This window comes from Zonotrichia albicollis, chromosome Z (assembly GCF_047830755.1).
Source record: "Zonotrichia albicollis isolate bZonAlb1 chromosome Z, bZonAlb1.hap1, whole genome shotgun sequence".
Classification (NCBI taxonomy): Eukaryota; Metazoa; Chordata; class Aves; order Passeriformes; family Passerellidae; genus Zonotrichia; species Zonotrichia albicollis.
In genome coordinates this window covers 16,646,647-16,673,965 of record NC_133860.1, presented here as the reverse complement: position 1 = coordinate 16,673,965, position 27,319 = coordinate 16,646,647, and the positions used below count along the sequence as shown (strand labels likewise).

The 27,319-nt window shown below is 42.6% G+C and overlaps 1 protein-coding gene across 4 annotated transcripts in view; it reads left to right on the top strand.

The window, feature by feature from the left end:
- The window catches only part of PDZD2 (PDZ domain containing 2), a 201,117-nt gene that overhangs the window by 155,067 nt on the left and 18,731 nt on the right, over positions 1 to 27,319 (top strand). For 3 of the 4 annotated variants that reach the window (XM_026794602.2, XM_026794603.2, XM_026794598.2), the window contains 13 exons: positions 6,778 to 6,889; positions 8,821 to 8,969; positions 9,622 to 9,741; positions 12,249 to 12,363; positions 14,097 to 14,170; positions 14,338 to 14,557; positions 15,591 to 15,708; positions 18,134 to 18,266; positions 21,096 to 21,177; positions 22,117 to 22,220; positions 22,982 to 23,150; positions 24,296 to 25,086; positions 26,250 to 26,394. In XM_026794602.2, the coding sequence (XP_026650403.2) occupies positions 6,778 to 6,889; positions 8,821 to 8,969; positions 9,622 to 9,741; positions 12,249 to 12,363; positions 14,097 to 14,170; positions 14,338 to 14,557; positions 15,591 to 15,708; positions 18,134 to 18,266; positions 21,096 to 21,177; positions 22,117 to 22,220; positions 22,982 to 23,150; positions 24,296 to 25,086; positions 26,250 to 26,394 (2,332 nt within the window). The remainder of the gene's footprint in view (positions 1 to 6,777; positions 6,890 to 8,820; positions 8,970 to 9,621; positions 9,742 to 12,248; positions 12,364 to 14,096; positions 14,171 to 14,337; positions 14,558 to 15,590; positions 15,709 to 18,133; positions 18,267 to 21,095; positions 21,178 to 22,116; positions 22,221 to 22,981; positions 23,151 to 24,295; positions 25,087 to 26,249; positions 26,395 to 27,319) is intronic. The other variant, XM_005488779.4, reaches the window with a different exon arrangement.

Here is a 27,319-nt window from a genome sequence, read left to right as displayed (position 1 = left end):
CCTACTGCTTCCATCTTAAAGGCAGAGACCAGAGAAAACTCTTTCACCCAGAGTCCAGTACTTGAAGGGTTCTCTGTAGATGTGATGCTGTCTCCAAATCATGAATACCTCCTGTTGCTTGGGCTGGTAGAACATGATCTTTCTTACTTGACCATAAATAACAGTGTGGACAATGCCTAGAGTTACAGTTTTTGCTCTTCCCATGTGATGAAAGCTGAGTCAGCAGAGTTATAGAAACACAAGTTTATCTATGGTACAAGTTCTGCATGGTCTTTGTTTTTGTGAATGAGGGCTTTTCCCATAAAGCATCAGATACAGTACAGCCTGTCTCTCCTTTGGCTGTTTGGATAACTGCCCGGTTTTGAAGGAGATGAACTGCCTTTAACAAGCTAAAAATAACACCCTCATGGCACGGGAACAAGAGAAATGCTGTCACAGCCATGCAGTTCACATACATTAGCAGAAGTATGATACACACTCGAGAATTTTTGAGTTAGTGTGAATGTCTCAGAGCCACATCTGCAAATTTTTGGCTGTGTGCACTGTCCAGTCTTGGTTGGAATCAGGTATAAATAATTTGAGATGTGCTGTGTAGCATCCATAATGTACGAGATTTCAGATCTTTGAAGATGCAGGTAAGAAAGACACGTCATCCAGGTATGAAAGACAATTCTTACATATTCCATATCTTCTTGTATACTTAGGATGCTATAAAATGCCAGTTTGCAGCTGAAATCCAAAGCTCCCACCAGTGGTGTCATGGGAACACTCTCTGCAGCTGTTGGTTGACGTCGGTATATTAAGAAGGTCTTGTTTCATTCTCAGGAGAGCTATTTATTTTGAGGAGTGATTATTGCATATTTTGTCCTTCAGTGGGAATTAGAAGATTGTCATTAAAAAAAAAAAAGAAAAAGAAAGAAAAAAAGATAAGCTATTTATTGTTTTTTATGATGTAAAGGCTCCAGATTTGTGGTAAGCCATGAACTGAGCATGTATTAAACAAAATAATGGAGTAGCTGAACCAGCTTTCACACTGCTTGAGTTCCGTGTTTGTCATACACTCATGGAATCCCTTAGGTCTCTGCTGTTTACTAAGACTGGTCTTCTGGGATCTCTCTGCAGCACATAGAGACATCTCGTGGGCAGTGACTAAACTGCATGGAAAGCATGTGTCCTGCTTTTTTTTATGTTGGGGGGGGGGAAGGATAAAGCATAAAAAAGAGAACAGCAGGGATCTGTTTGTGTGCATTTGATTTCCTTTAGCTCAAAAGCTGTTTCTAGTGAAAAATCATAATATACTGCAGAAGAAGAGTAATCTTGTCCAAAAAGGATTGGGAACTGTTTTGCTGGGAGCATCTTACTGTTTCCAAGGCATGTGTTGTCTGCGATATGTGTTTCTCGGAAAACGTAGCTGCGTTAGCCGTTTCCTGCTTTTCTTCATATTTAAAAGGATATTTTTTAGAAATTTTTTCTCTTTGAAAATTATTATGAATAATATTAGTGACTCTTTGGATATCTGAAAATGGAGTGTGCTTTGCTTATCTGCAGCTCTGACCAGTGAGTCATTGGAGCCAGCACAGCTGGGACCCCGCTTCATCAAGAAAGAACCTGCCAGCATCCTCTGAGCAGTGGTCAACACATGGTGGCTCCTGGTGTCAAACACATTCAAGAGGGTTTTGGAGAGTCTTATAAAAAATAAATACAGCATTACTGAAGATGAGAGTAGCTCAGCTCTGCCACAGTGCATTTCCAGTCTGTTTACAGAGTGGGCATAGGCAGATATTGCTGCTGTCTTTGTACTGGTTAATGACACGTTTTGCTTCTTGTGCAGGTTGGTGTATGACTCTGAATCTACTCTTGTATATCTACTCTGTATCTACTCTTGTGTATCTACTCTGTAGATTTTGAGGAGACACAAAAATAATTGCTGGGAGTTTGTGCCTACTGAAGTGAATAGCAATTCCCTGTCTAGCAACTACTGCATTGTACTGAAGGCTTAGGGTTACTTTTGAGTGCAGGCATTTAGTTAAGTGGCAGACTAGACACCACTTTAAAAGCTTTTGTTTTGTTTATTTGGCATTTCCACCTATTCATAAAGCTGGGCAGCTCCAGTTCTTGACTGTTTATCAGATTTCCTGATCTCCTGCTGCACATGAACCAAGAGTTTTTCAACACTTTCTTTGAAATTAAGTGAAGGAGGGCTTGGGTTCCCGTTCCCTTTGGCTGGGCAGGAGGAAGTATGGGTTGCTCCTGGTGTTACCAGCATGTGTATTTCCCAGGTGAGCTTCTGGGGAAGATGGTGGAGGCTTTATTTCACCAGTGCTGCCAAACACAGCCCAAATCTCAGCCCTCCCGAGGCCTCTCTGGTAAATGTACAGAACTACTGTCTGCCTTGTCAGCTTTGCACCAGGGAAGCAACCAGGGCACTGTTTTTAATAGAGGTGCCAGTTTAAGACTCTGAATTAGTGCTGACCTGAAGGTGATGTTCCTTCTCTTTTCCTCCATCCCTGTCTGCAAGTGGTTCTCTGCTTCTGTGTCATGAAAGAGAGGGAGCAGCAATGCAAGTGCCCTTTGGAAGAGGGGAGCTTCTTTCTTTGGAAGAGGGGAGCAAGCTAGTCCTCTAGCTTGCACCAAAAATTGCTACATCTGGATTTAGTTTGGACTTCTTGTGAGCCCCGTGGTTCAGTTTAGGGAGCTCCCTGGGCTTTGGGATGTACTGTGTTTTGGAAAAATGTCCCTGGGTACTGCAGCCCCTGATGCAGTGTGTCCCTGCTCATCAGCCTCCTTCTAGGATCTGTGCAGATTTGTACATGCCCTCAAACAGAGCAGTAAGGCATGGGAAACTCAGTGCTGTCCAAGATTAGAAAATCCATTTCCTCTGCATCACTTGCAATGTTAATTCTCGTAAATTATAGTGCTGCAGTTTGTAATTTGTCTGTGAGATGGATTCAATTAAAGTGAAAAAGAGCTAATTTAAAAGTGAAGGTATTTTACTTTCTGTGCAAGGCAAAGGGGCATGTGGCGTTCCCTGCCTAGCAGAAACATTTAAGGCTTAAAGCATGCTGTGCCCCATAAAGCAATAAGTAATTGCACAAATAACTGAAACAGCTAGAATTATACCAGATCATAGAAAAAAAATCTTGAAAATTTTTTGAAAGCTTAAAGCCTTTAAGGCATCAGCTTGTCTCGAGGGACTAGGAAGAAAGACTTTGTGCAGGGTACAGGTGAAGGTTTGCATTGGGTGTTTGGGGCATTGCTCTGAAGAGTCTGTGCTGGCTCCTTGTGGAGGCCTCTTGGGTTCCTCCTGATGGCTGCCCCACAGACAGTGGTGTTGGGGCAATTAATGGTTAAATGTTTGGGGTAGTGCTGCTTGAGGAAAAGACCAGGACAGAGTGAATGGGACCAGAGAAGATGTGGAGTTTTCCCACTGAGCTTGTGCTGGTGCGCAGTCGTTCCTTTTTCACGTGGCTGTTCTGAAGATGGGCACTAGTCTTGCTGGTGGACTAGCTTTGCCAGTGCAGGTAGGACAGAATTTGTCATGCTGCAGACTTCTCAGCCTGGTTCTCACTGCTTCATTCCCAAGCCACCAGGATAAGCTGGTCTGCATGCTGCTAGCACTCCTCGGCAGAGCCAGCCAGGCTGTGCCGTGGGGAATTGGGTGGGCTCACTGACGGGGAAAGGCAGCAACTCAGGAGCTCTGCAAGGGCAGCAGAAAAGCAGTTTGCTTATTAAATTGTATCAACCTCTGTGTGCCGCCTTGTTTTTGTAGATCGGCAAGGGATTGCCAAGCTGTTTGCGGTTAAACAGTGCGGACTGTCATAATCCTGCTCCTCATCTCGCCTAATTAAGAGCCTGGTCACGCTGGAGCTTTGCCGAGGCAAGGACTCCGAGGGCAGTTGTTCGCTCTGGTGCAGTGCCAGGACCGCGTGTCCCTGATAGTGCAGTTTCCTTCGAAATCAATTGAGATGTCACCGTCACTTGATCCCAGAGCTACTTAATGAACTGGCAAAATGGGCTCTATTTTTAGATCTCCCTTTAAACTACTGTGCATGTTAAAGCTCCCCTTGTCCTTAGCACTGGGACAGCATTGGGAGGAATTTATTGGTTTAGTTTAATAAGAGACCTACAGGACTGAAATAATAAGCTTCATTTCCTTGAAAGTGAGGAAAATTAAAATGGCATGCTAAAATCTGGGCAGCCACCTCAAGATGGTAAAGCGATATGTTCATGGCCAGAAGGATAAGGTGGAGCTGGGTTTTGCTTCTTGTCTAGGTTATGAGAGAGCCAAAAATTACAGACACATGCCTTTGGGGAGTTCTTGCAAGCTTTGTAGATCAGATTTCTAAGTGTTTTCTGAATAGGATAAAACTCCTATTTATTAGGCAAGATCAACAACCTAAAGAATATCTGCTTCATTGCAAATGTTAGTATCTTCCCCTATGTGTTTATAATTAGTGTCAGAAAAATACTTCTGCTAAAATAAAAAAGAAAACCCAAACACAGATAATTTAAATGTTTTTAATGACACAGATAATTTACATGTTTTTGCTTCCTAATTGTAGTCTGAAGGCTAGTTGGATAAACTGTAATTTCAGGGAGCTGTTGAGAATGTCTTGAGGCTTTCCCTGGCATTGGTGTTTGCACACATGTGACCTTCTGTGGATCATACATGGGGTTTGGGGGCTTGCTATCTGTAGGCTCACAGGCTCCAGGATTGCCATGAGGGGAAGGTGGCTTGGGGTGCGGTTTCAATACAAGTGGAAATTGTGTCCTGTTTTTCTTCCCACCCCACTGGATGAAAATGTATGCACTGGTACTTTTCTCCTGTGGCACAGTCAAAATAAAGTAATGAAAAACCCCATCAACAAAAAATCAAACTCAAACCCCATGTAGTAGAGGCATAAGATGTGCTGAATAGGTCACTCTTGAGCCTGAGCTCTGGGTGGAAATTGGCCCTGGCAGAGATGATTTCAGCATCTCTTTGTAAAATACTACAAACTAAGTAGGTTTTTTTCTCCCCTCCTGTGAGCTGGAGGAAGTGGTCCAGCTTTGGACTGGGAGCTGTGTGGTCTTAACACCTACAGCTGCCCATATCCATGCAGACTGCGAAAACCAAACGGCTCTAGAGCTCCAGACTTGATCTGGGTTGTGCTCAGCTCCAGAGAGTCAGATTGGACCCATCCCCATCTGTTGGATGCCCAAAGCACGCCAGCAAAACTGGCTGCTTTAGGGAAACATTTGTATTGTTTTTCTTCATCTCTGTGCTTCACGTATTTTCCCACCAGAGTTAGCACTGGCCCTGTGCAGCAATTGATTTGTACACCTGTAAAACCAGGTGTCTGTGCAAATAATTTCTACCCTTCTACAGGGGAGGCACCCTCACTTCTTAAAGAGTGTTCCCACTTGTATGGCAAATTGCAGTGTATCTTTGTGAGATCCATGAGGTCCCGTCTCATTTCCTTCTGCTGTTTTCTGGGTATCCCTGAAGTCTTTTGGAAGGAGAACTTGGGATACTTTGGCTGAGGTCTAATTGCTGATGGTTTGGGTTTCTTAGGTGGGGCTTTGAATCTGATGTCTTACATGTCTTCTGGAATCAGGCCCTTTTCAGGGTGACCAAATCACAAGTGCTGGTTTTCTTTCAGACTGATGAATTAATTGGATGGCTCTAAATTTACATGGAGCTGTGAGCTGCAAAGCATTTGGTGCTGGAAGTGGACTCTAAAGTAGTTGCTGCAGTTCCTTGAAAGATCAACAACTACTAGCTAGGATGTACAAACCCTGTGTAAATTAAGTGTAGCTGTTCGTGTTAAAGGGGAAGGAATAAAAAGCAGTTCCCATTCCAGCTTCCTGTTTCTGCCAGTTTTATGTTTTCCTGAAGTTTCTACTGTTCAAACTAAAATCACGAAGTCTAGACTTTGCACAAAAGATAAACTTTGGCTTTGTTGGCTTGGGTAGAAGAGGGACTGGGGGATGGGAGGCAGGTTGTGGGAAAGACTGACGTTTTTAAGATTGAATAGCAGAAGCAGAAATTATTTTTACAGGAAAGAGTTTGGCTACTTGGGTGGGGTTTTTTTAAAACTGACTTCCAGCAGTTCACCAGCACCTTCCAAAATGCAGGGGCTGGGCAGAGCCTGCTCGTGGGCAGCTCTGGTTTTCCCTGAGCACGGGAGAGCAGGAGGCAGAGGACATGTGGCCGTGCTGCTTACCTTGTTACTTGGTGTCCGGGCAAACACCGTCGGTAAAGAGATTCCTCCTGTCCTGGTGCCTTTTCTCAGGGTTGTGGGGTTGTGATTCCACCTGTAAACTTTAATTGCTCATTTCCAGGCTTTTAAAGTGCTTAGCTGTAATAACTTTCTGTTATATAAGCTTTTCATCCTCAAGCTTTGCATTGGTGCTCAGCAGACACTAACAGTAAAATAATGCTTTTTAAAAGTAATTTTCTCTGTAAAGATGTGATGTCTCTGGAAGCCTGCAGAGCAGGACAAATGGAAATAAAAGGTAGAATTTTGTTCAAATACATGAAGAAGCAACTAAGTGAGGTGCCACAGAGTGCTGGATGCATTCTGGAGGTATTAGTGTGGTGTCTTGCAGAGGATGCATGACCATAAAGTCTGAAGGCATTACAAAAAGTTACTTACAGAAAATACTTAATACAATGACATGTTTTAGAAGCAAAGATGACATGCAATGGAATTTCCTGTCCCATAAGGACAATGAAAAAAATGTCATCAACATCTGTGGTTTACAAGAACTTTTTTTTTTTTAAATTTCTTTTAGGTGATGGAAACTGAGAAGTCTCAAGATCCAGCTTGTGCAGAAGTGTCCAAAGGAAACAACCAGAGTTCAACTCTGGCAAGTGGCATACTGAAATACAGAAGTCGATCTCAAGGTAAAGCTGTACTGATAGAAGATAGCAATTGTAGATTTTTTTTTATTGTAGTGTATTTATTTTAACTCTCTAAAAGTGAGATAGGATTTCTTTGAAATCATATTAGTTTATTTTGGAAGAAAAATCCCATCTGTAGGATAGTTGCATTCTGCCTCCTGAGCTGAGCTATTGTAGGAACAGAAATATTATGCAAATTTTAGAAGTGTCTTGTTTGTTTGTGCATTTCTTTTCCTTTTTTTTTTTATTTTTACTGTTAGCATTGTCTGTATATTTCAGCATGCTCTGATCAAAATGCCAATTACAGTGACCAATCCCCAGATTTTCTGTTGCTTTGTCCCCAAGTCTTAACAGTAACCTGTGTGCAGAGCTTAGTCATATTCTTAACCCTAATGTTTTCTGGGGCTCCCTTCCTCCTGTGTTCACCCTAATTTCCATTTACTGAGGTATTTTTAGGATACCTCAGGGGGGTCCTCTGCCTGTGGTTCCTGAGGCTGTGAGTTGGTGGTTGCTGGGGATCCAGACCCTGTTGCAGTGAGTGCTGATGCCCTTGGGCTGTGGGTGAGCCTGGAGCATCCGCCAGCCAGAACTGCAGCATGAGAAAGGAAGATGTATTTGGAGATGGGCAGAAAATACAGAATCACAACTGTTCTCCTGAAGAGAGGGAGAGCTGATGGGAAAGGGTTAGTTGTAGGTGCCAGGGAAAGAAAGAATGCCAGGATGCTGGTCCTGCCAAGATTGCTATCCTGTCTGTGTGCAGCAGCAGCAGCCTGTGTGCCAGGGGAAGGGGAGTTGAAAGGCAGAGATTCCAATTTCAGATCCCAAAGCAGGGAGCAGGTTTAAATTGCATTCTGGTTAGTGGGTACAAATTCTGCCTATGGATGCATCAGCAGAATTGCTTTCATGCTGAGTGAAAAAAAGCAGCTGCCCCAGCTCTGTGTTCCATCCCTCCCTGGCACTGTCAGTGATGCTCACACAGCCTCCAGGCAGGAAGGAGGTGGCAGAAAATGTGTTTGGGGCTCTCCTGGGCAAATTTTCAGTGCATCTACCTCAGACCATGACTCCCTGTTCCTGGGGTACAGACAGTGAGGATGAAAGGAAATCAGAGCTGTTGCTCTCTGTAGCAGCTCCAACATAAGGCTGGTTTAAAGTAATCTGAAATCCTCGTCATGAAATCCAGCTTGTGCAAATTCGGCTTGTGTCTTGGGTTTTCATCTGTACAATAGGGGTTAATGTCCCTTCCCTGTGTGGTGTGGAAATGACAAGGATAAATGTGCGGGAACTGCTGTGACTGGGGATTCTGCAGGGACCTTGGAGAAAATGAGAATTGGAGGAGCCCTGTTGCAAGGAGTAGGGTACTCTGTGGCTAATTACAGGATGTCCTTCAAGACAAATAATTCTGTTTCTTACATGAACTCTGCACACCTCTCTTTAAGACAAATCTACAGAAGAAACCTAGAATTGTTGCCAGAAGGAAAGAAAATAGCATTTTTTGGCACATTTTTACTTTTTCCATTCCAGAAAAAAATTCCCTCAAAGTGACATGACACCTCCAGAAATGAATACTGCTGCAGTGTCAGGTCTTTTAATTTTAAATACATGAAGCCTGAGAGCTTAGTGCACTGGCAAGTGCCATTGGGTGTGAACAGATGAATTTCTTTCCTGTCCCTGAGCTACCGACTCAATTATCTTCTGCTTTTCCTTAATACCATGAGTTCAGTATCAATGAAAGATTGCAGAAAACCTATGGCAGCAGGAAAAGTTCTTGGTTGAGTGTGATCAAAACTGGTTTCCAACTGCCTTGCTGGGAACTGCATAGTATTGTTTTAAGGCACTTTAATTTGGGATTTGCAGGAGGTGGTCATTGCCTGCTGCTGAGAGAGGCTAAAGCAGCTCTCAGATGTTGAAGGATGTGTTTCTGTGGTTTTTCTTAGGTGCTGGATCCCGCTTGGAGTCTGTGGGAGAAGACGATGAGCTGATGGTGGAAAATGGTGAATCAAATTACGAAATAGCAGTGAAATATTCCCGGGGTGGAAGAAAGCACTCTCTGCCCCAGCAGCTGGAGTCAGCAGGAGCCAGACAGGTGAGCAGGAAGGCAGAGCTGGCTGTGAGCACCTCATGGTGCTCAGTCCTGTGGCATCTGCCTGAAGCTCATAGGAATGGGCAAGGGTCATGAAACAGGATCACACAGGTACATCATGGGACTGAAACCAGGCCTGGACACCAAACTGGGATGTGTTGGCCACCTGTGAAGAGCTTCTTTGAGTCTTGTGAAGGAGAGTACTGCTTGCTTGTGGCCACAAGGTCCTAAGACTGTTTGTCTTAAGAGTTGCAGTTCTAGATATCTGAGGACTTAAAAAAAATTTTAAAAATCCCTAATGCTCTTTATTTTAATTATTTTATAATGTAGGCCTTTTCCTTCTCCTTTCCTTTCTCCTTTTCTTTTTTTTAGCAAATAAGGACTTGATTATATCATGAGGTTATCTTTAATCCTTTTAATTTAAATTGTGACTGATACATTTCAAAATGATTCTACTGTGTGAAATGTGGGAAAATTACTGTGGCAAGATTCACTTTGATTGTAGTAAGCTGGGGTTTCATCCCTTGAACATTTCTCTGAATATATCTCTAAGATACTGCATCCCTCTTCCCTGACACGTGCAATTTTCCCAGTATGACATCTGCAGTATCTTTGCCAAGCAATCAGAGCAATTATCCTTGTTTGTTGATGTTAGGACTACCATATCGTGAAGAAATCTACCCGTTCCTTCAGTGCTGCCCAGGTGGAATCTCCATGGAGACTGACCCAGCCGTCCATCATTTCCAACATCGTCCTGATGAAAGGGCAAGGCAAGGTGAGGATTTCTGCATGTTTCTCACATGTAGCGAGAACTGGCATTTGAGAGGTGTCTCCTGTGCTTCCAGCTGCTCTCAAGGTAGCTGGTAATTGTGCTAATGATAAACAAATCCCATTTCCAAACATAAATGCCAAAGTAACACCTGCAAAATACAGGGGATGTGATGTTCGTGTTGTCCACTTGACACAGGGTGGCTTTCATTCTGGTTTGGTGCATCTCGCCATTACTGAGATATCAAATATTTATAATGGATCTCTAAATATGTATGTTTATGCAAAGTCAGTGCAGCTACAGAGCAGTACCTGTTCACATGTATATTTATGGACAAGCTTATTTTCCCTCTGTGGAATCTGGATGCATTTTTAAAAAAAAAATTACTGCAAATTAAGCATTAAACCAGAAGACAGGTTACTGGCTGACTGCTTCTCAGAGAGCACTGAATTCCATGGGTCAAAGAGTCATCCTCTCTCCCTCAATAATGTGTTTACACACTTGCTAGATACCAGCTGGCTGAATGCTAAGAAAAAATAGATAAGCATTAACCCAGGTATACATTGTTTTCCCTAATCAAATCCACGCTAGTATTGGAGCTGTCATTTAAATATGCTAAAAATATGCATGTCCTTTTGTGAAATAGTCTTCAAAGTCATCAGATGGATTTGTTTTGGACTAAGAAGATTTGTTTTGACTTTCAAGCTCAAATGCAAAACCAATTCCTTGTTGTGCTTTATGCTAGAAAAAGAGTTAGAAATAGTTACTTCTATGGGTAGACTGGCACACAGTTACTTTAACTTCTCTTGGTTTAGGAGCTGCGGGTCTTTTATGATGAGCAAATATTTCTTCATTTCTCTTATTTTTCTACTCTGTTTTTCTCATTAAATTGGATTATTTCCCCCCCTGGGATAAGCCACCCTCTCCTGCCTTTTTGCATTTAGCTCCAAGGTTTTAGGAAGCAGCTGGGAGAATGCAGACCCTAGAGATCATGAACCACCTAAAGCAGCTGCCATTCTGTGTGCCTTCCATCTCCCTCATGATCTCCTCTGTTAGGGATGGCACCTTGTACAGATTGTGCAATAGTGCTCAGTTTATTATCCCTGTGCAGACCTGGGACTTGAAATATTTCTCTGCAGAGTTGCAGTGTTGGTGGCGGGGAGCCAAGGCTTTGCCTTTAGGTTTGCATCCAGATCTGCAAGGGGTGATTTCCTCCTGTGGAGTGGCAGGCTTGTCTGGGAACATGGGCTAGTGTAGGAACTGCTGTACTTTGCAGATATATTTCTCCCACCCCTCCCATGGAGCTGTGGGGGGACCTCCTGTGTCCAGGCATGGGAGTGCCAGGAGCCTCCTGCCTTCTGCAGGTTGATTTGCAGTTGATAATTGCACAGGGTTGAACACTTACCGGAGTTATTTTGTTCTGCACAAGGGAGCTAAGCTGCTGCCTGTCCAGAAATCAGTAATGTCATACCAAGTTACTGGACTTGGTAAGTTACTAGACTTAGTGGTGGCCTGCTCTTTGTTCATGTAGTAAAACAAAAGATCTGATTGTGTTGGATTGTGAACTCGGTGCTTGCCCTGGCAGCATCCCTCAGCTGGAGAGTGCTGCCCAAGGCAATAATAATGTCCATGGCTTCAGATCACTAAAGCACAACAGTTCCCCACATCCTTTGTCCACCTGGTCGGTGACTTTTCCCTTTATTCTGTAAAATGCATGAACAGCAGTGACAAGAGGGGAAATATGGGAAAGGGTTGTGGACCAAGGAAGCAATTTGTGTAGGAAATAACTCAGCAGAAGGGGGAGAGGTTCATTCAGCTGTGTTCATCAGTTCTCAGGTCAGCTTTGCAAGATGGTCCCATAGCCTGCTGGGGTATTGCAGGGGTAACAGCTAATGGATGGAGCCCTGGGGAGTCTATTGATCTAGATTTATTTAAATACAATGTGATATATGTCTCCAGAATAATTAAAAATGTACATGTGAGTGGTAGCCCCCACATGCCATTCTCCTTTCAGCTACATTCCTTACATTGCAGCACTGACCTTATGTCATGTTCTGAAGCTTTTCTTCTTCCTGAGGAAATGTAGGTTCTGTGACATGAGAGAAACCTGTAGTTAATCCTGGATGTAAATCTTGGGGATAGGAATTGACTGTCTGTTAATTCAGAATGAATGTGTTACTGTTTTTAAAATGGTAAATCTATTGACCCCATGTTTTGACAAAACACAAAATATTCTTGGAGTTTTTGCAATATCACCTTAGGGTGCCTGCTGCTATATTTTGGGCTGATGAGTGTGTTGATAATGGAGTGAAAGTAAATGAGAAATGGGATGAGAGAGTAAGTTGGTCAAACAATTCATCAGAAGATTTTAGGTTTTCATCTTTCCCTTGTCTTGTACATTACTGGCAGACTTTCTCACACAGATGATAACAGAGTAAGGAGCCAGCTGTGTGTCTTCTCCTCTCTTTTCTGTAGGAAAAGAGAAAATCACTTCAAATCTCTTCTTTCTGTAGGGTCTTGGATTCAGCATTGTGGGAGGTCAGGATTCTGCTCGTGGACGCATGGGGATTTTTGTGAAGACTATATTCCCAAATGGAGCAGCGGCTGCTGATGGAAGGCTTAAAGAAGGTATGGTAGAGAGAATCCAACCTCACATAAACGACCACTGTGGGATATTATTTCAATCCAGGAGGAAAATTCAAGTACAGATATGTTTAGTCACCTGGCCAGCAGCAAGAGGCTATGGAAAATGTAAAATGCCCTCTTTGTTCATCCTGTGGAAGATCATTCATGGCAATTAACCTGACTGTATTTCATACTGAGAAGGGGGAACTACAGAATAGTGGTGGCTGCTTTGTTTTCCCCTTTCTCTTTCATGAACTTTATTTGCCCAAACAGCAAGCTGCAGTTCTCCAGTTGGAGAGGTTCAGTGACAGCAGGAAAATATAGATAGCCAATACCACCTGCCTTAAAGATGCTGGACTGAGAAGGTACTATATAAAGGGACATGGAGTCTGGAGAGGCTCTTTTGATTGAGCCCTTGTACTCTCTTAAGCCTCCTGGTATGATTTTGACAGGACAAGAATCATAACCAAAGGAAAAAAAAAAAAAAAGATGGGGTTGGCAGTAAGATCACTCTAGTTAGAGAAGGAGATATAGCCAGATTTTATTACTGCTTTTCCAATCTTAGTATCTGAGCTGAATGCATAGCCTGCTCTGTGTGTGCTGCACCATGGTCTTGAGTGCTGTGACACTGCATTCTGACAGACAGACCCTTTAGTGTTGAAAGTACAAAGTGACCATGAGTTCAGAGTGGTGGTTTACAACCCTTCTACAGGGGTTGTGCTACTTTGCTTCTGTGGAAAGCTGCTCCTGTGTTACTTCTCTCAAGCTGCTCCTGTGTTACTTCTCTCCTCATATCATCATTCCCCTTTTTCTGTCTTATCACACTTGTTGTATTTGAGGCTGCTTTTGGTGCCAACTCTCACACTTGCTGCCAGAGGGAAGCTCGCATCCCTGCATCATAGGTTGTGCACTTGCTGTGGGAAGCCAATAAGTAGCAGCTGTCCCGTAAACCCAGGAATCATTTGCAGGCTATTCATAGCTTGAAAATTCTTCATTTTTTTTTTTTCTTGACTGAAGCTAGGAAAGCAGAGGAGGGGTAGACTTAGCTGACAGTATTGCCCCATGTCATTTTGCACAGATGCAAGTAAAATTGCAGGAAGTGGATCTGGATCATGCTGACTCTCTTTTTAATAAAATGAAGGTAGATAGCTCAGCTGGATGTAAGTAGTAAGACCTAGAGCCTGGAAGCTGGTAGAAATCTGACAGGACATGTTCCTTGAGGTGAAAAAGACATTTGTTGTCACAGCATGTGGGCTACTACATGCTTCTCTGTCCGCAGGCATTTAGTAAGGGAAGGCATTTGCTTTCTGCACGTGGATGCAAGGTTCATTTTCTCGGACAGGCTTTGAAGTGATGTGCTGTAGTGTTTCACTTAGTTCCTCATTTCTCCTGTTAAAGCTTACAAAAGAAAGGCAGTTTTATAGTACCTTTGGACTTAATGTCATAATAATTTTCAGACTTCAGTTAAAATCCACAGCATTTGCAGCTTGTTTGTGGGAATGGGAATGCCAAGTTCAGAATCTCTGCTGGAGAACAGTTTTTATTTTGGTAATCCATCACTAGTAACTTGTAGAGACATTAGTACAAGTGGAAATAAATTGAGAACAATAAAAGGCTTTTTACTGGATAGTTAACTGAAATCCTTATAGTAGTAGATCACCTCATGTTCAGGAAGGTTGTTTTAAATCTTTTCAGTCTTTACATTGCTGACCTCATTTTTTGTAACTATTTACCAGGGGATGAAATCCTGGAAGTTAATGGAGAGTCTCTGCAAGGACTGACCCATCAGGAGGCCATCCAGAGGTTTAAGGTAACACGGATATAGCACTGAAGAGCTTCACGCTCCTCTTCACTCATTGCCACCTCCTGCCCTCAGCTTGACACTCCTGCACTGCCACGAGTTACCATGTGCAGGTTTGGTGACAAGTGTACAAACACTGGTCCCCTCACGGTGGTGGTTCTGTGCTGTCTCTGCAGCAACTCAAGAAGGGCGTGGTGACGCTGACGGTGCGCACGCGGCTGCGCAGCCCCAGCCTCACGCCCTGCGTCACCCCCACCCTGCTGAGTCGCTCCAGCTCCCCCAGCGCCAGCGGCACCACGCCCGTCCCCGGCCTCGAGGAGCCCGAGGGCTCCTCCTCCAGCCGCAAAGGACCCGGCCCCAAGGACAGGATCGTCATGGATGTGACACTCAATAAAGGTGAGCGTCCATCGAAACGGGCCAGGAGAACAAATCTCTGCTTCTTCGGGGAGTTTTTGGGAATAGGTTAGAGATTCCCATGCCTGGTATACCCAAGTATGCCCATTTGAAATGGAACCACAGGATGTGGGGGAAAAGTACTCTCTAATGCAAAAACTTCTGAAGAGTTCCCCTTCCTGCATTTTGCTTTCCCAGAATCAGAAGCCTCTTACGGGTAGCAGTGAGTGTCCATGCTGCTGAAAGAAGAGGCATGTGAGATAGCAAGCAAAATGTAAATCGGCTTCCTGGCAGCCCAAGAGGCTGTGCCTTTCTCTTAAAGAGCGTCTCGAGGGAAGGCAAAGCTGAATAGTGTTGAAAAGCTCCCCGATAATCTGTTTGAACTCCTCCATGAGGGTTGCTCTCATTAATAATTGCTCATTATAAACTTAAAGCATATGTTATATGTGGTAGATAAAGATGCCTATTTTTAAGACTTACAGTGATATTAAAGGTTGGATTCAAAATTTTGAGAGAGAATGTAAGATGTCCAGTGATCCCTAAAACAGGGATGTTGTTACCTGAAGGAAAGCAGAGGTGAAAGTGGACAGAGTTGACCACTGAACCAGAGATAATGCCTCACCTTCCTTTGTGCTTCTCTGCTGAGGAATGCCATACAGATATTTAACAAAAGAGAGTAATACAATTGGTAGCATCTTCTGTGCTTATGTTTTCTGCAGTAGTTTTAGATGACATCTTGATTGGATTGCTGCCTCTCCTCCTTTGTGCCTTGGACCAGATCAGACCTTTCCAAGAGGTTCCCACGGTGCACAGAGTATTTTCTGAGATACATCTATCTCAGAAAACAGCCAGGATCAGCTATTTTCAGTCCTGATTTCCACTTGTTGGTCTTAGCTTCCTGACTGACTGCACCTAAGGCCAGCCCTAAAACAATGACACGAGTCCTGAACTCAGATGGTATGTGGGAACACAAACACTTGTGTGTCCTTTGCGATTACAATCTGCCACGTTTCTTTGTGCTTCTTGTTTTTCACAGAGCCAGGGGTCGGGCTCGGCATTGGTGCCTGTTGTCTCACACTTGAAAACAGTTCACCCGGGATTTACATTCACAGCCTGGCCCCAGGATCAGTGGCTAAAATGGATGGCAGATTAAGGTTGGTTAAAGCAGAAACATGCTAGAGTGGTTTTACAATAAAATCGATTGAGATTTTGTTTTTACCTATTGGTTCATGTAGCAGGGAGGAAATTTATACTTAAGAGTTCATCAAAAAGAAAACATTTATGTTAAGACATTCCAAAGTAGTATTAAATGCCCAGGAAACATTCTTTGTTCTGGAAACAGCATAATCATTAAGGTCTGGGTTGTTTGGTTGCATTTTTTTTAAAAATTCTCTATACAGAAAGCTGAGCCTAATAGCACCCTTTGAAAAAGGGGAGCAGCAAGAAGTGCAGGCCTCATGCTTTTTTGTGAGAGCTGCAGCCAGAGACCCCAGACTGGGAGGAAATTTGCAGAGCACTGCTAAAAGCTCAGTCACCTGAAACTCTCCTCAAAAGAGCTGGGATAAATGTTCCTGCTGCTGCCTGTGCCCGTGGCTCAGGCTCTTACTCTCAGTCTGATAGGATTGCTGCAGGCTGACCATCAGCACTCTATCATGGAGAAGGGATGTGTCTAGGAAGCAATCATTCCCAGGATTCCCTTGTGCCTACACTGGATTAAGTCACAGAAACTTGCTTTTCCTCTTGTGGAGGCTTCATTTTTGAAAACCGTTGGAGAAAGCCTTGCCACTTTCTGCGTTCCTCCATAAATGCTGGTGGGTGGTGGGAGCGTGGCTCCAGAGGGGAGACTGTGCTGAAGAGGTGCTGGGACTGTGTGATCCTCTTTGAGTGTGTGATGGGAGCACTGGTGCAGAGAGGCTGAGCAAATGCCTTGCAAAAGAGTGCCTTCTGTTTCCTGGCTCACCAGGAAAACTGCAATAGCAATTTGATTTCTTGGAATAAGGGAAGATAATTTTATGGTGGCATTGCTGCCAAAACCCTTGAAAGTTCCTATATAGTATAGAAATGTCTACAGGAGACAGCATTTAATGGTAACTTGCTTTCTTGAAGGCCCCTTTGGAAAACATTGCAGTGCTGGTTATGTCTGTATGTAACAGCTGCATTGTTTATTAGGTTTATGTGATTGATTATATCCAGGCATGCTTCCCAGATTTTTAGCTTGCTTCTTTGAGACGTTACTTCTGTTGTCCCATCAGCAATTTATGGCTTCATAGGCCAAGACTTACAGGGTGGTTTTGATTTTTGGAAAACATTGTTAATCAAATGTTGGCTTTGCAATGCCAGGGGAGGTTTGAATCCAGCTCTTCTGTATCTGAGCTCCCTCTCTCAGTCATGTGGCTGTGTAAGTTACTGTATTTGTGCATGTCTAAAGGAATAGGCAGAGCAGTGAAATGATTGCACAACTGATAAGTCACTCTTTACTTTCCTCAGCCTGTACCAGAAGTGCAGGTTACTGAATTGCAATTGTTATTTTGCGTTTGGTGTGTGTACTCATAGTATCACACACCACAGTGTCATTGTCACAGGTAGCCCAACACAAGCTGGCAGTAGTAGATTCCTTGAAAGGGTCTGTTCAAAGTAAATGTTTCAGGAATTATGGAGAATGCTTTAATGATATCCCTAGTTGATGATATTTTCTTTTGAATAGTTCCAGATATCTGAGCACCATAAGCAAGAGTTACAAAACTGAGAAAACAGAGCTAAGCAATTGTAGAATCATAAAATGGTTTGGGTTGGAAGAGATGTTAAAGATCGTCTTGTTTCAAATCCCCTGCCATGGGCAGGGATCTTCCACTAGGTCAGCTTCCTCAAAGCTCCATCCATCCTGATCTCAAACACTTCCAGAGCTTCTCTGGGCAACCTGTTCCAGTGCCTCTCCACCCTGACAGTAAAGAATTTCTTCCTAACACCTGATCTAATCCTACCCTGTTTCAGTTTGAAGCTATACTCCCTTGTCATATCACTACATGCCCTTTTAAATCACACAGTGTGTTTTTATTTCAGCAGAGTTTTGTTTTGTTTTTTCTTTTTCCTTTTTAATGGGTTCTCTATGATAATTTTTAACATATACAGGCTTACCAGGCTCAATCTTTTCCTGGAGTAATTTCATAAACTCATATCTAAATAATGAATTTCTTATCAGTGTTTCTGCTAAGTAATTCAGTATGGCATGAAGGAACAGCCCATCTTAATCCCATCTTTCCTCTTCTGTGCTCAATAAATATCTGAATGCAGAACTGGAACTGAAGCTTGCTTTCACCCTGATCCAAATGCAGACAGTTTTCTTGGTTGATTCAGTAGAGATTTTTTGCACTGACAGTAAGTGCAGAAGGGATCTCTGAGCCTCCATTGTGACCTCAAGAGGACTTAAACCATTCACGTCACTGGTAGCAGCACCTTCTTTGAAAGTCAAGTCTTTTCCAGAACACTTATGTCTTTGAAAAATCTTGGCCATCAGTTGAAAGCACAGGTTTTTTTGCGTGGAAGGTGGCTGTGATTAGGTGACTCTGTGTCTCTGTGCAGCCGGGGTGACCAGATTCTGGAGGCGGATTCTGTGAGCCTGCGTCACGCAGCGCTAAGCGAAGCCTACGCAATCCTCAGTGAGTGTGGACCAGGACCAGTCAGCCTAATCATTAGTCGTCATCCTAACCCAAAGGTGAGGAGAAAATGAGTAAGTGTATCTGGATTGTTTTCATCTGGCACTGTAATTTGAGTCTTGCTGTTGGAAAAGCGGAAAATGAAGAAAACGGCTTTTTCTTGCTATGGCATGTATTGTGCAAGATGCCAGGATTGTTATGATGCTTCCCAGTTTTGTAAGTCATAGCAATGTTGGACTGTTCCTGGTGCTTTTCACTTAGTCACCCACTGATCAATTGCATTTTCCTGGAACTGCTTGAATGAAGTGTTCCCATCTTTCTTGGTACTTGGATGAAGTAGCAACAAAATACAGCACAAGACCTCTTCATCCTAAAACTTATTTTCTAGCTACTTTGTCTTTGAGTAGAATATAATTTAGGGCCAGGAATATATGTATCAACAGCTTGAATTGATCAACTGTAATAAAGTAAAATCTATCCAAAGATCAAAGTTTTCCTTCAGGAATTAAAACATGAGAATTTGGAGCACACTGCTACTGAATCCGTGCAAGGTCATTTTGGAAATAAGGCTGTACTTATAAAGTAAGTGTTCTCAAGCATTTTTTAAAAATTGATGATAGAAGATGAAAGCCTATTAGGCAAGCTATAGGGAATAACAGCTTCTTTTATTTCAGTATTTCAAAGAATTTCATGAGTGTACGAAACCTTCCTGTTTAAACAGGAATGAAGCTGTAAAAATATTTGCATTAGTGGGTCCAGAAAGCTCTGACTTTTGAACTCATAACTACAAATGGCCTTAAGAAAGCCATATCTAGGAGAACTCAGGTTTCTTATTTTGTAATTAATAGTGTATTCTCTGCTAAATCAAATATACAGTAAACAAACGGGCCTGCTTTCCAGAGTTTATTGTCTTTGTTGGAAGGCCTTGTGCTGCTAGAAAGAAAGAGGCTGTGGTCTATTAAAGGTGAGCATGGCGAGGTTAAGAATTGGGCTTATAGCCTAAGATAACAGTATTTCTGGTGAGTCTGTGTACTGTGCTGAACCAAAACAGTGGTTCAATGTGATTGCATTATTAAGGCTTACAGACTTTTTGGATTGTCTGTAACAAGCATTAAATAAAAATACCGTGCTGTAGAGCCTGCCCTTTCTCATCTGTCCCTCTTCTTGCTGTGGTGGGGTTTTGAAAGCTTATGAGTGACCTAACCTGGTGTCTGCTGAAAGGATGAACTGAGTTAAGCTAATTGCTTGGTATTACTCAGTAACAGAGGGAAACTATTAAGTGGCTCCTATTACCATTTTCCATAAGTGATATTTAAGATGACAACAAATCCTTTGCCAAGAAATGTATGAAAAGCTAAAAGTTGAGCTTGAGAGACCCTAAAGCATTTTTCCAGTACTGAATCCATAATCCTGGCAATATTGAATCCATAAGCTCTCATGGCTGGATCTCTGGAGGAGCATCCCTATAGGAACCCATATTTATTGTTGTTACTGTCACCCATTTTCTGAAAGCACTGGGGGATTGATAAATAAGTGTGGGTATTTTATTTTATTTTTTTCATTTGCTTATAATAGTATGCCAGCGTGCAGATTGGAGTTAGGAATTAAGTTGTCCCTTTCCATTTCGAACTGCCTGAGCAGAAAGGATGCTAAACATCAAAGCTGGCAGAGTTTGCAGAAGCATGGATTTCTGGTTAACTTAAAAAATGCACTGCATTGTGCCTGGGACCTGTTTTAGTTCTTGGGATATGTTTTACTAAAAAGTTTGTGTTAATGCCATGGAGCATAGTCTAAGGATCTGGTCCATGTTCTGCAGGAACTCCCTGTACCCCAGAAGCTCAGAGATTTTTGGTTTTCTCTAAGGTCATGACACAGGCTGGAAACAGAGATGTGTTTTTACAAAGGTTCATGTTGTTTCAAACATTTTTATGCTTAATTTCTTGTTTTATAACACAAAAGATCCACAGTACATTTTGCTGCTGCGTATGTTTGCTTTGGTGTTTTCATGTACTTCCAAAAGAAATACCACAAAATTTTCTTTCTGCTTGTTATTCTGACTGAATATGGCATTTATGCTTTGTTTAAACTGCTGAGTTTGCTTCAGAATCTCTCAAATCTTCATGGTTCAGGAAGACTCAAGTCTGTAGTCTCTATTTATGCTGAATTTTAATTCATGTAAATCAATGTGCATACAAAGTATTTTTGACAGAATTAATTTGCTTTCTGTTCTTAAATATATATTCCTGCAGACTAGTTGTTCCTGTATAAAATCATATGTTTTCCAGTAATAAGAATTAAATGTATGGTAGTAATTATGGGCTAAATTAGCAAATATGGTAAACCAGTATTTATTCTTAAACCAGAGAAACATTAATTTCCAATTACTGATGTAAGTTTTCTTTTTAAAAGCAAGGAGAAAAGAAAATTAAAAAGACAGCTAATATTATGGGAAGTCTGGTATTCTTCCGGTGGGTTAAGTGTAGAATAGTTTAAGTTTCTGATGTGTGCTTGCACAAAGCAGTCTTTGTCTATTTTAAAGTCGCATTTTCTCAACAAATCAATACACAGCTTTTAATTGCGTTAAAACTGTGCTCTAATTGCTTCATTTGATTTCTTTAAGTCTGGGACTGTTTTATTTGTTTATATTTTGTGTCACTTGGATGCAGTCTTCTTGCAGATGGCAGGCTTCTGCTTCCTGGTTTTTGCAGGAAAGTGGCATTGAGAGAGTCTGAGTCAGGGGACAAGGGCTTAGGAGCACTCAACTAGGTCTTCTTTATTGCATCTTTAAAAATAGTGGCTTATTTGATGCATCATACACTTGAGATAAGTGGTAAGACTCTTGTAATTTCTTGTAGCCTGTTTGAGCTTTGTCTTCCACCCCACTTCAGGTTTCAGAGCAGGAGATGGATGAAGCAATTGCACGTACTACCCACCGAGAGAGCAAGGACTCCAGTTCCTCTCACGTCACAGGTAGCAACATGTTCTCTTCTCTAGTGCCTGTTCTCTCACAGATGCAGGAGCATTTAAGGGCGTGCTCTGAAGTTCCCCAGAATTACTATTTTGAGAGCCCTCAAGACAGCAGAACAGTGTAGGGAGTATCATCACTCTGTCCACTGCAGAAATTTTAGCATCCAGTTCAGATGGTCAGCTCTGCAGCTTATGTAACTTGCTTTTGTTCACTGGGCTGCCATGACCTGAAAGTAGGGTTATCAAGAGGTGGTGGTTCTGAACTTTTTTCAAGATGAGAGGAAGCACAGTGTTCCAGTAGGGAAAGAGCAGGAGGGGTCTACTCCATCCATGTATGCTTGACCTTAATGGCAAAAAAAACCCAAAAAGTATTTTGACCATTTGAAAAAGTCCAGGTGTTCCATGCTGGACTATATGTTTTAACACCATTTTGATCTTTCAAGTCATGTCAAGATGTGTACTCTGGCATCTCTGTGATGTGTTTGAACTCCAGCATTTCCCAAAGTCTGGCAGATGAAAGCAAACTTTTGGCAATGGCAGAGTGACCAGTAAGGTGATGTTCAGACAGAAATGTTAGATTTGTTATGATCCCCTTTTTATGTGTGTCAGCTAAGATCTGCTTTCAAGTTGACCTTGTCAGTGGCTGCCGATTTGTCTTCTGAGGCTGCCCCTGGTCAGCAGCATGCTCCAACAGATGGGGAAGTCCATCTCCTGCTCCTCTCTTGTTCATAGCACTGCCCTGGGCCTGGCTAGTGTAACATTCCATCTGATCTGAGGGAGAGCTTGTGAAATGCTGAATAAATCTCACTTTAGGAAAGCAATTTAGATGCTAAGTAAATGGGATTAAATGCAGCCACCAGCTCAGAAGACTAATGAGAAGCCTGTTTGATTATATGGACTACAACTTTAATTTTTGGCATCTAACTAATTTGTGTTTAACAGGAGCTGTGCAAAAAAGTCCATCTCCTAGTGTGAAGGCCAAACAAGGAGAGACCTCATCTCCCCTCAGCTGGACTATGAAACGCTTCTTGGAGCCAGCAAGCCGGGTAAAAGGATTAGATGCAATAAAAATGGAGCCTGCTTCAAATTCAACTTTTACTGAAGCTCTTACTTGATCAAGGGGTTCAAAACCAAACCTGCAGGCTCCTTCCCTGTCACATGAGCTCCATAAAAGGGTTTGTTTCTTGTGTCACACATTTAAATTGTGACAGCAGCAAGCTTCTCTTTTTCTCTGTGACTGTAGCCTTTGGGAGTGATGTGCAGAGCATGGCAGAGAAGGATATGGGGTCCCACCTTCTGCCACATCCAAGGTACCCCTGCTCTGTGGAACACAAAGTTAGCAGGAGGGATCTGAGCCTGTGGGCAGAAGGCTGAGACTAAGTTCCCTTATATAGCCATTGCAGGGAAGAATCTGTTTTTCCTGGTAAAGCCATGGAAGCCATTGACACTGTGTCTGGAGGTACAAAGCCTTCCCTCAGTGTAGAACAAACTTCTCTCAGCATAGAACAAAGGGAGCTGCAAAATTGAATCGTTTCATCCCTTGTTTCTGCATTGAACCACCCCTGTAAAGCAATGGGATTTGGAATCCTTTTTTATTTATTGTATTGGCTAAAAATGTGTTGGTGTGCAGTGTTTCAGACATCCAGTTTCAACAGTTTGGCTCTCAGTATACTGACAAGTCATCTATTTTAAAAATAGGGTTTAAATTGTATTGACACAGCAATACAACTGGTCTGTGTGGGGCTCACATGCAGGCAGGGGATTTATACATCGAGGACAGCAGGTCACCAGGGTCACTTCTCTTCAGCAGGGATCCGTCAGCTCCGAGGCAGAGCTTTCCCAGTACTTCTCCCACGATGGTTCGAGCCATCTCCCCTTCTCTGACGCTGTCCCTGGCTCGTGTGATGAGGAGCAGCTCCGTCAGAAGAACAGGAACAGCTGGCTGGACGATGGCTCTCTTCTCCCTGGCAGCCTGAGTAAGTGATGCAAGTGTGTCATTGGGCTGGTGGGGCAGAGTCACTGAGGGCTGGGTTCCTGTACAGGAGAGCTGTGGTGGTCCCTGTGCTGGGAAGAAATGCCAGGCAGTGTATTATAAGCCATTGTTGATTGCATGAAGTTCTGGAAAATTGAAGGAATTTACAACAATCCATAGAAATGCCTGTTTCCATGATATTTTGTTCAAGACACTGTTCTGATAGTGTGGAAATGACTTTGATTGGTTTGGATGAAACTAAATTTGATAGCATTGCAGAGTTTGGGGTTTTTTTTCAAATCATCTTATTTATTACATTTGTGGAGACTGTTCATAGCTATCTCAGAAACTTTGAGAGGGTCAATATATGTATAAAAACAAACAAATGTGCAATTTGACATCAGATATTTTGCTTGTGTATATTTCTCCCCATGATAACTGACTGAAAGAAGCTTGTGTGTCCTTACTGATGTGCACCTCATCACAAATTCAAAGGAGTAATTTGTTTTCCCTTTTGTGTAATTTCAGTAAAGTAATTTCAAGTAATTTCTTTGTCTCATCTTATTTTCTGTGGAAATTATTTCATGTTTAAAAGTATTTTTACATTTCTAACTAGCCACCAAAAAAAGCAAAACAAATTAACTTCCCACAAAGTGAAATGCAGTTCTTTCTAAGGAGAACGTGGGCAGGGTTCTTGGGTTTGTTACTTGCTAATTTGAAATTGATTGTTGTATTTCAGTCTTGGTTCAAGAAAGCAATTTTTACTCTCTGTGAGTTAATGCAGGAGTCCTGAGCTTAGATTCAGGGAAAATGTGATAGAAAATCTGTTGTTTAAACTAAAATACACATTTGAATTTGCATCCCTTTCTTCTTTGAGTCATAGTCATAATTTAGAAGTAAACTGAAAATAGAACTAGACATGCTAATGAACTGATTTTGGGAATTACCCATAAATTGTAGTGCTATCTGCTGTCCTCTTGATGTTTACTGTAGTTAGAGGGAGGACATGAAAAGCCTGCTTTTTGCTTTGTGAGGAAGAGTTAAGCTTTCTCTGTAAACAGACCCACATGTATTCTGCTGCAGTGAGATGCGCGGTGTTAAAGATCATCTGTAAGTACAATTAAAGTATAACTCTTTTTTTTTCCCCAGCTGCTAGAGATGCAGGAGTGACAAAAGCAAATGGTTTGGCTTCTCCAGCTAGTGGGAGGTCATCTGGCCATCACAACAAGCATGTGGAGTCTGTCCGACCTGGCATCCTCAGCGACAGCCCCAAATCTGCCCGCAGCCCCTTTCACCGACAGAGGCGGGTTGTTTTCTATGATGGTGATGCCAGTGATGATGATGAAAGTTCCCACTTGCACAGAAGCCAGAGGGCCAAGAGCCAGGAGGATGCTGGCATTGTCATTACAACCTCGTCTGTAGAAATCGATGATGAGAGCCAGGACAGTGAGTCATCAAGATACAGTGGCATGGAGACATCTTCCTCTGTCTTCAGCAACTCTGTAGAGTCTGCAGACAGCACTCTGGAGCAAGTTGAATCTTCTTTTTTCCCAATCATAGCATTTGATTACTCAAGTGTGCCTGAAGTTCGTCTTGGCAGCCTGAGTTTGAGGGAGCTCCGGGAAGCACAGCTTGAATCCAAGAGATCGCCAAAACTTGAGCACAGAGCAGTCACCAGAGTGAAGAGCATGATGAGCACTGAGTGCCGAAACCTTCAGAGACACAGGACGGAGGAGCATGGCTCTTACAACAAGCCTGTTGCCAGGATGCTCCCTCACAGCAGGAAGTGTGAAGCCCCTGATGTGGGCGGGCAGGGCCAGGTTGAAGTCGTCACTCTGGTTCGCAATGAGCACGAGTCATTCGGCCTGGATCTGGAAATCCAAGCCATGCCCTTAAAGGTTGTCGTCACAGGGATGCGGCCAGGGGGGCCAGCAGAAATGGTAATTTGTCGTTTGAGTGCCTTATAGTGATGTGCTTTCGCATTGTGGGGCTGATTGTTATTATTTTCATGGTTAATATTAAGCAAGTGGTCAGTTGAGAGTAAACACAACTGAGGTGTTTGTCCTTGCTGGGCAAAATGTCCCACCCCATGTTGTTCTGGAGCTGCTGCTAAATAATTTGTTTCTGATTCAGAGGTGCACCCAGGCTAATTTGAAACTAAGAGAGGCAGGACACAGATCCACTGAGATGGCCTCATCCCTTCTTGCAATTACAGTTTTGAAGAAATGTGATTTTTGTATTTGTTTTCTAAGTATGGGCAAAGACAAAATAAGTAAATCCTGGTGGCAGAGGATGGTGGTAACAAATGTATATTATGCTCTACTATTTTATATGCGCATGTCCCCGTATTACAGGAATCTGGAACCATGAGGCTTTAGGTGCTGGCCAGGTTTGCCAAGGGCTGGAGTAGAACCAGTAACACGTTGCTCTTCTGCATCTCATACATGCCCATACCAGTATGGATATGTGCTTCACGTTGTTTGTGAAATTGCTAGATGCAAAAGTCCAGAAAGAAGAATAATGCTCTGGTGTACAAACCTGGCTGTAGCATTTTTAATCTCATTAGCGGGCGCTAGTGTGAGAGGGGATATGGCATAGCAGTTTGAATAGGGCTGTGAGACCTGGGGATTTGGTTTTGTTCCTGCCTTTTTCTTGGATTTCTTTTGCAGTATTTAGAAACAAACATTTACCTTAAGAGCTCAGATCACGTCTGTTCACTAGTTTAAGAGAATTTCACCTGAGAAGTACTTCATGCATGGAATAAAAAAAATGGCACACAGTGTTCCAGTCCTGGAGAAGCTAGGGCTGATCCATCCTATTTCATTTAACTAAGAGGGCTGTGTCCTCCATCATGATACTCATCTCCCAAAAAAAATGGCAGAGCTTTTGACCTTCCTGTTTTAGATTGATCTTTAATTCTCCTCCTGGCAGAAACACAGTCTGTTCTTTATTTATGTGCTGGCAAACTGACAGCAGTGGTACCTGTGCTCTGCAGTGACGTGAAACAGAGGATGTTGCTCATAAGCTATTAATTGCTTCCCTGCAATCTCTGCAGGGCTTCTGATGTGTATTTATAATTTCCTTGAATCTCTCTGTGCATCAGGGATCAATGGGCAAGATGGCTGTAGGAGATGAGATTACCACTATCAACAGCATCCCCGTCAGCAAGATGATGTATGAGGAAATCTGTTTGCTTATGCAGTGTCTTCCCACATCCGTAACCCTGGAGATCCAGAAGGCAGCGTCAGGTGAGAAAGCAGTTTTGCTTTTGTACCATTTATTCTGCGTACAAGTGAACAAAACGTCCTTGGATCTGCTGGCCCTGACCTTCTGCTGTCCTGGCTTTCCACATGAATTCAGAGAAGAGGACGGGGGGACATTGTGTCTGCATTGGTGAGCCAAGCAAAGCACTTCATCACCAAGTCAAGCTTCAGGGTCCTCTCTGGCACCATGATAAGGGGAGAAAACCTACTCCTGTGTGAAGTATTCAAAGTTCCCACATAGAGTAGGTCCCTCCTGCCAGTGTTTGCAGAGGTCTGAGTCATTTGATGCAGTCCAGTAACTAAAATGGCAGTGACTCTTGTCCTGATAAATCATGTTATTGCTGTGCCTGTTCATTAAATATATAGGCCCCTTATAATCAAATCTGTCTCTCTTAAATCTGAAGTTCTAGTAATGTTTTTATGAATGGACAATAAGACACTAAAACACTCTTTTCTTTCTTTTCTTCTTTCCTTCCCTTTTATTATGTCAGAATTCTCTAAACTGCAGGAAGATGAAACAGAAAACTAAAATCTTACAAAAACGTTTATTTTCATGTTTCATTACAGAAAGTTTTCTAGTGTGAGTTGAAATACTTGATACCTCCTTGCTTTCTGCTAAGGGCTGATTTATGCTTCTACAGCAATATATGAGTCCCCACAGGCTGTACAAATTATGTGGTGTGGAAATGAGTGTTTGAAAAAGAAAAGCATACTTTTCAAATTCAGGAAGAACATAATATTTTGCTTTGTTCTAGCTTATGATCCTGTCTGTGTACCTTTGTGTACCTGGGAACCTAAAGTGCTTCCAGATGTTTGACTTCCAGTTGTTCTTTAAGGAATTCCAGGATTGGCAGGATCTTGTTCTTGTTTCCTTAGACTGCTGTGGCTTTTCAAACCAATAGCACTGGGG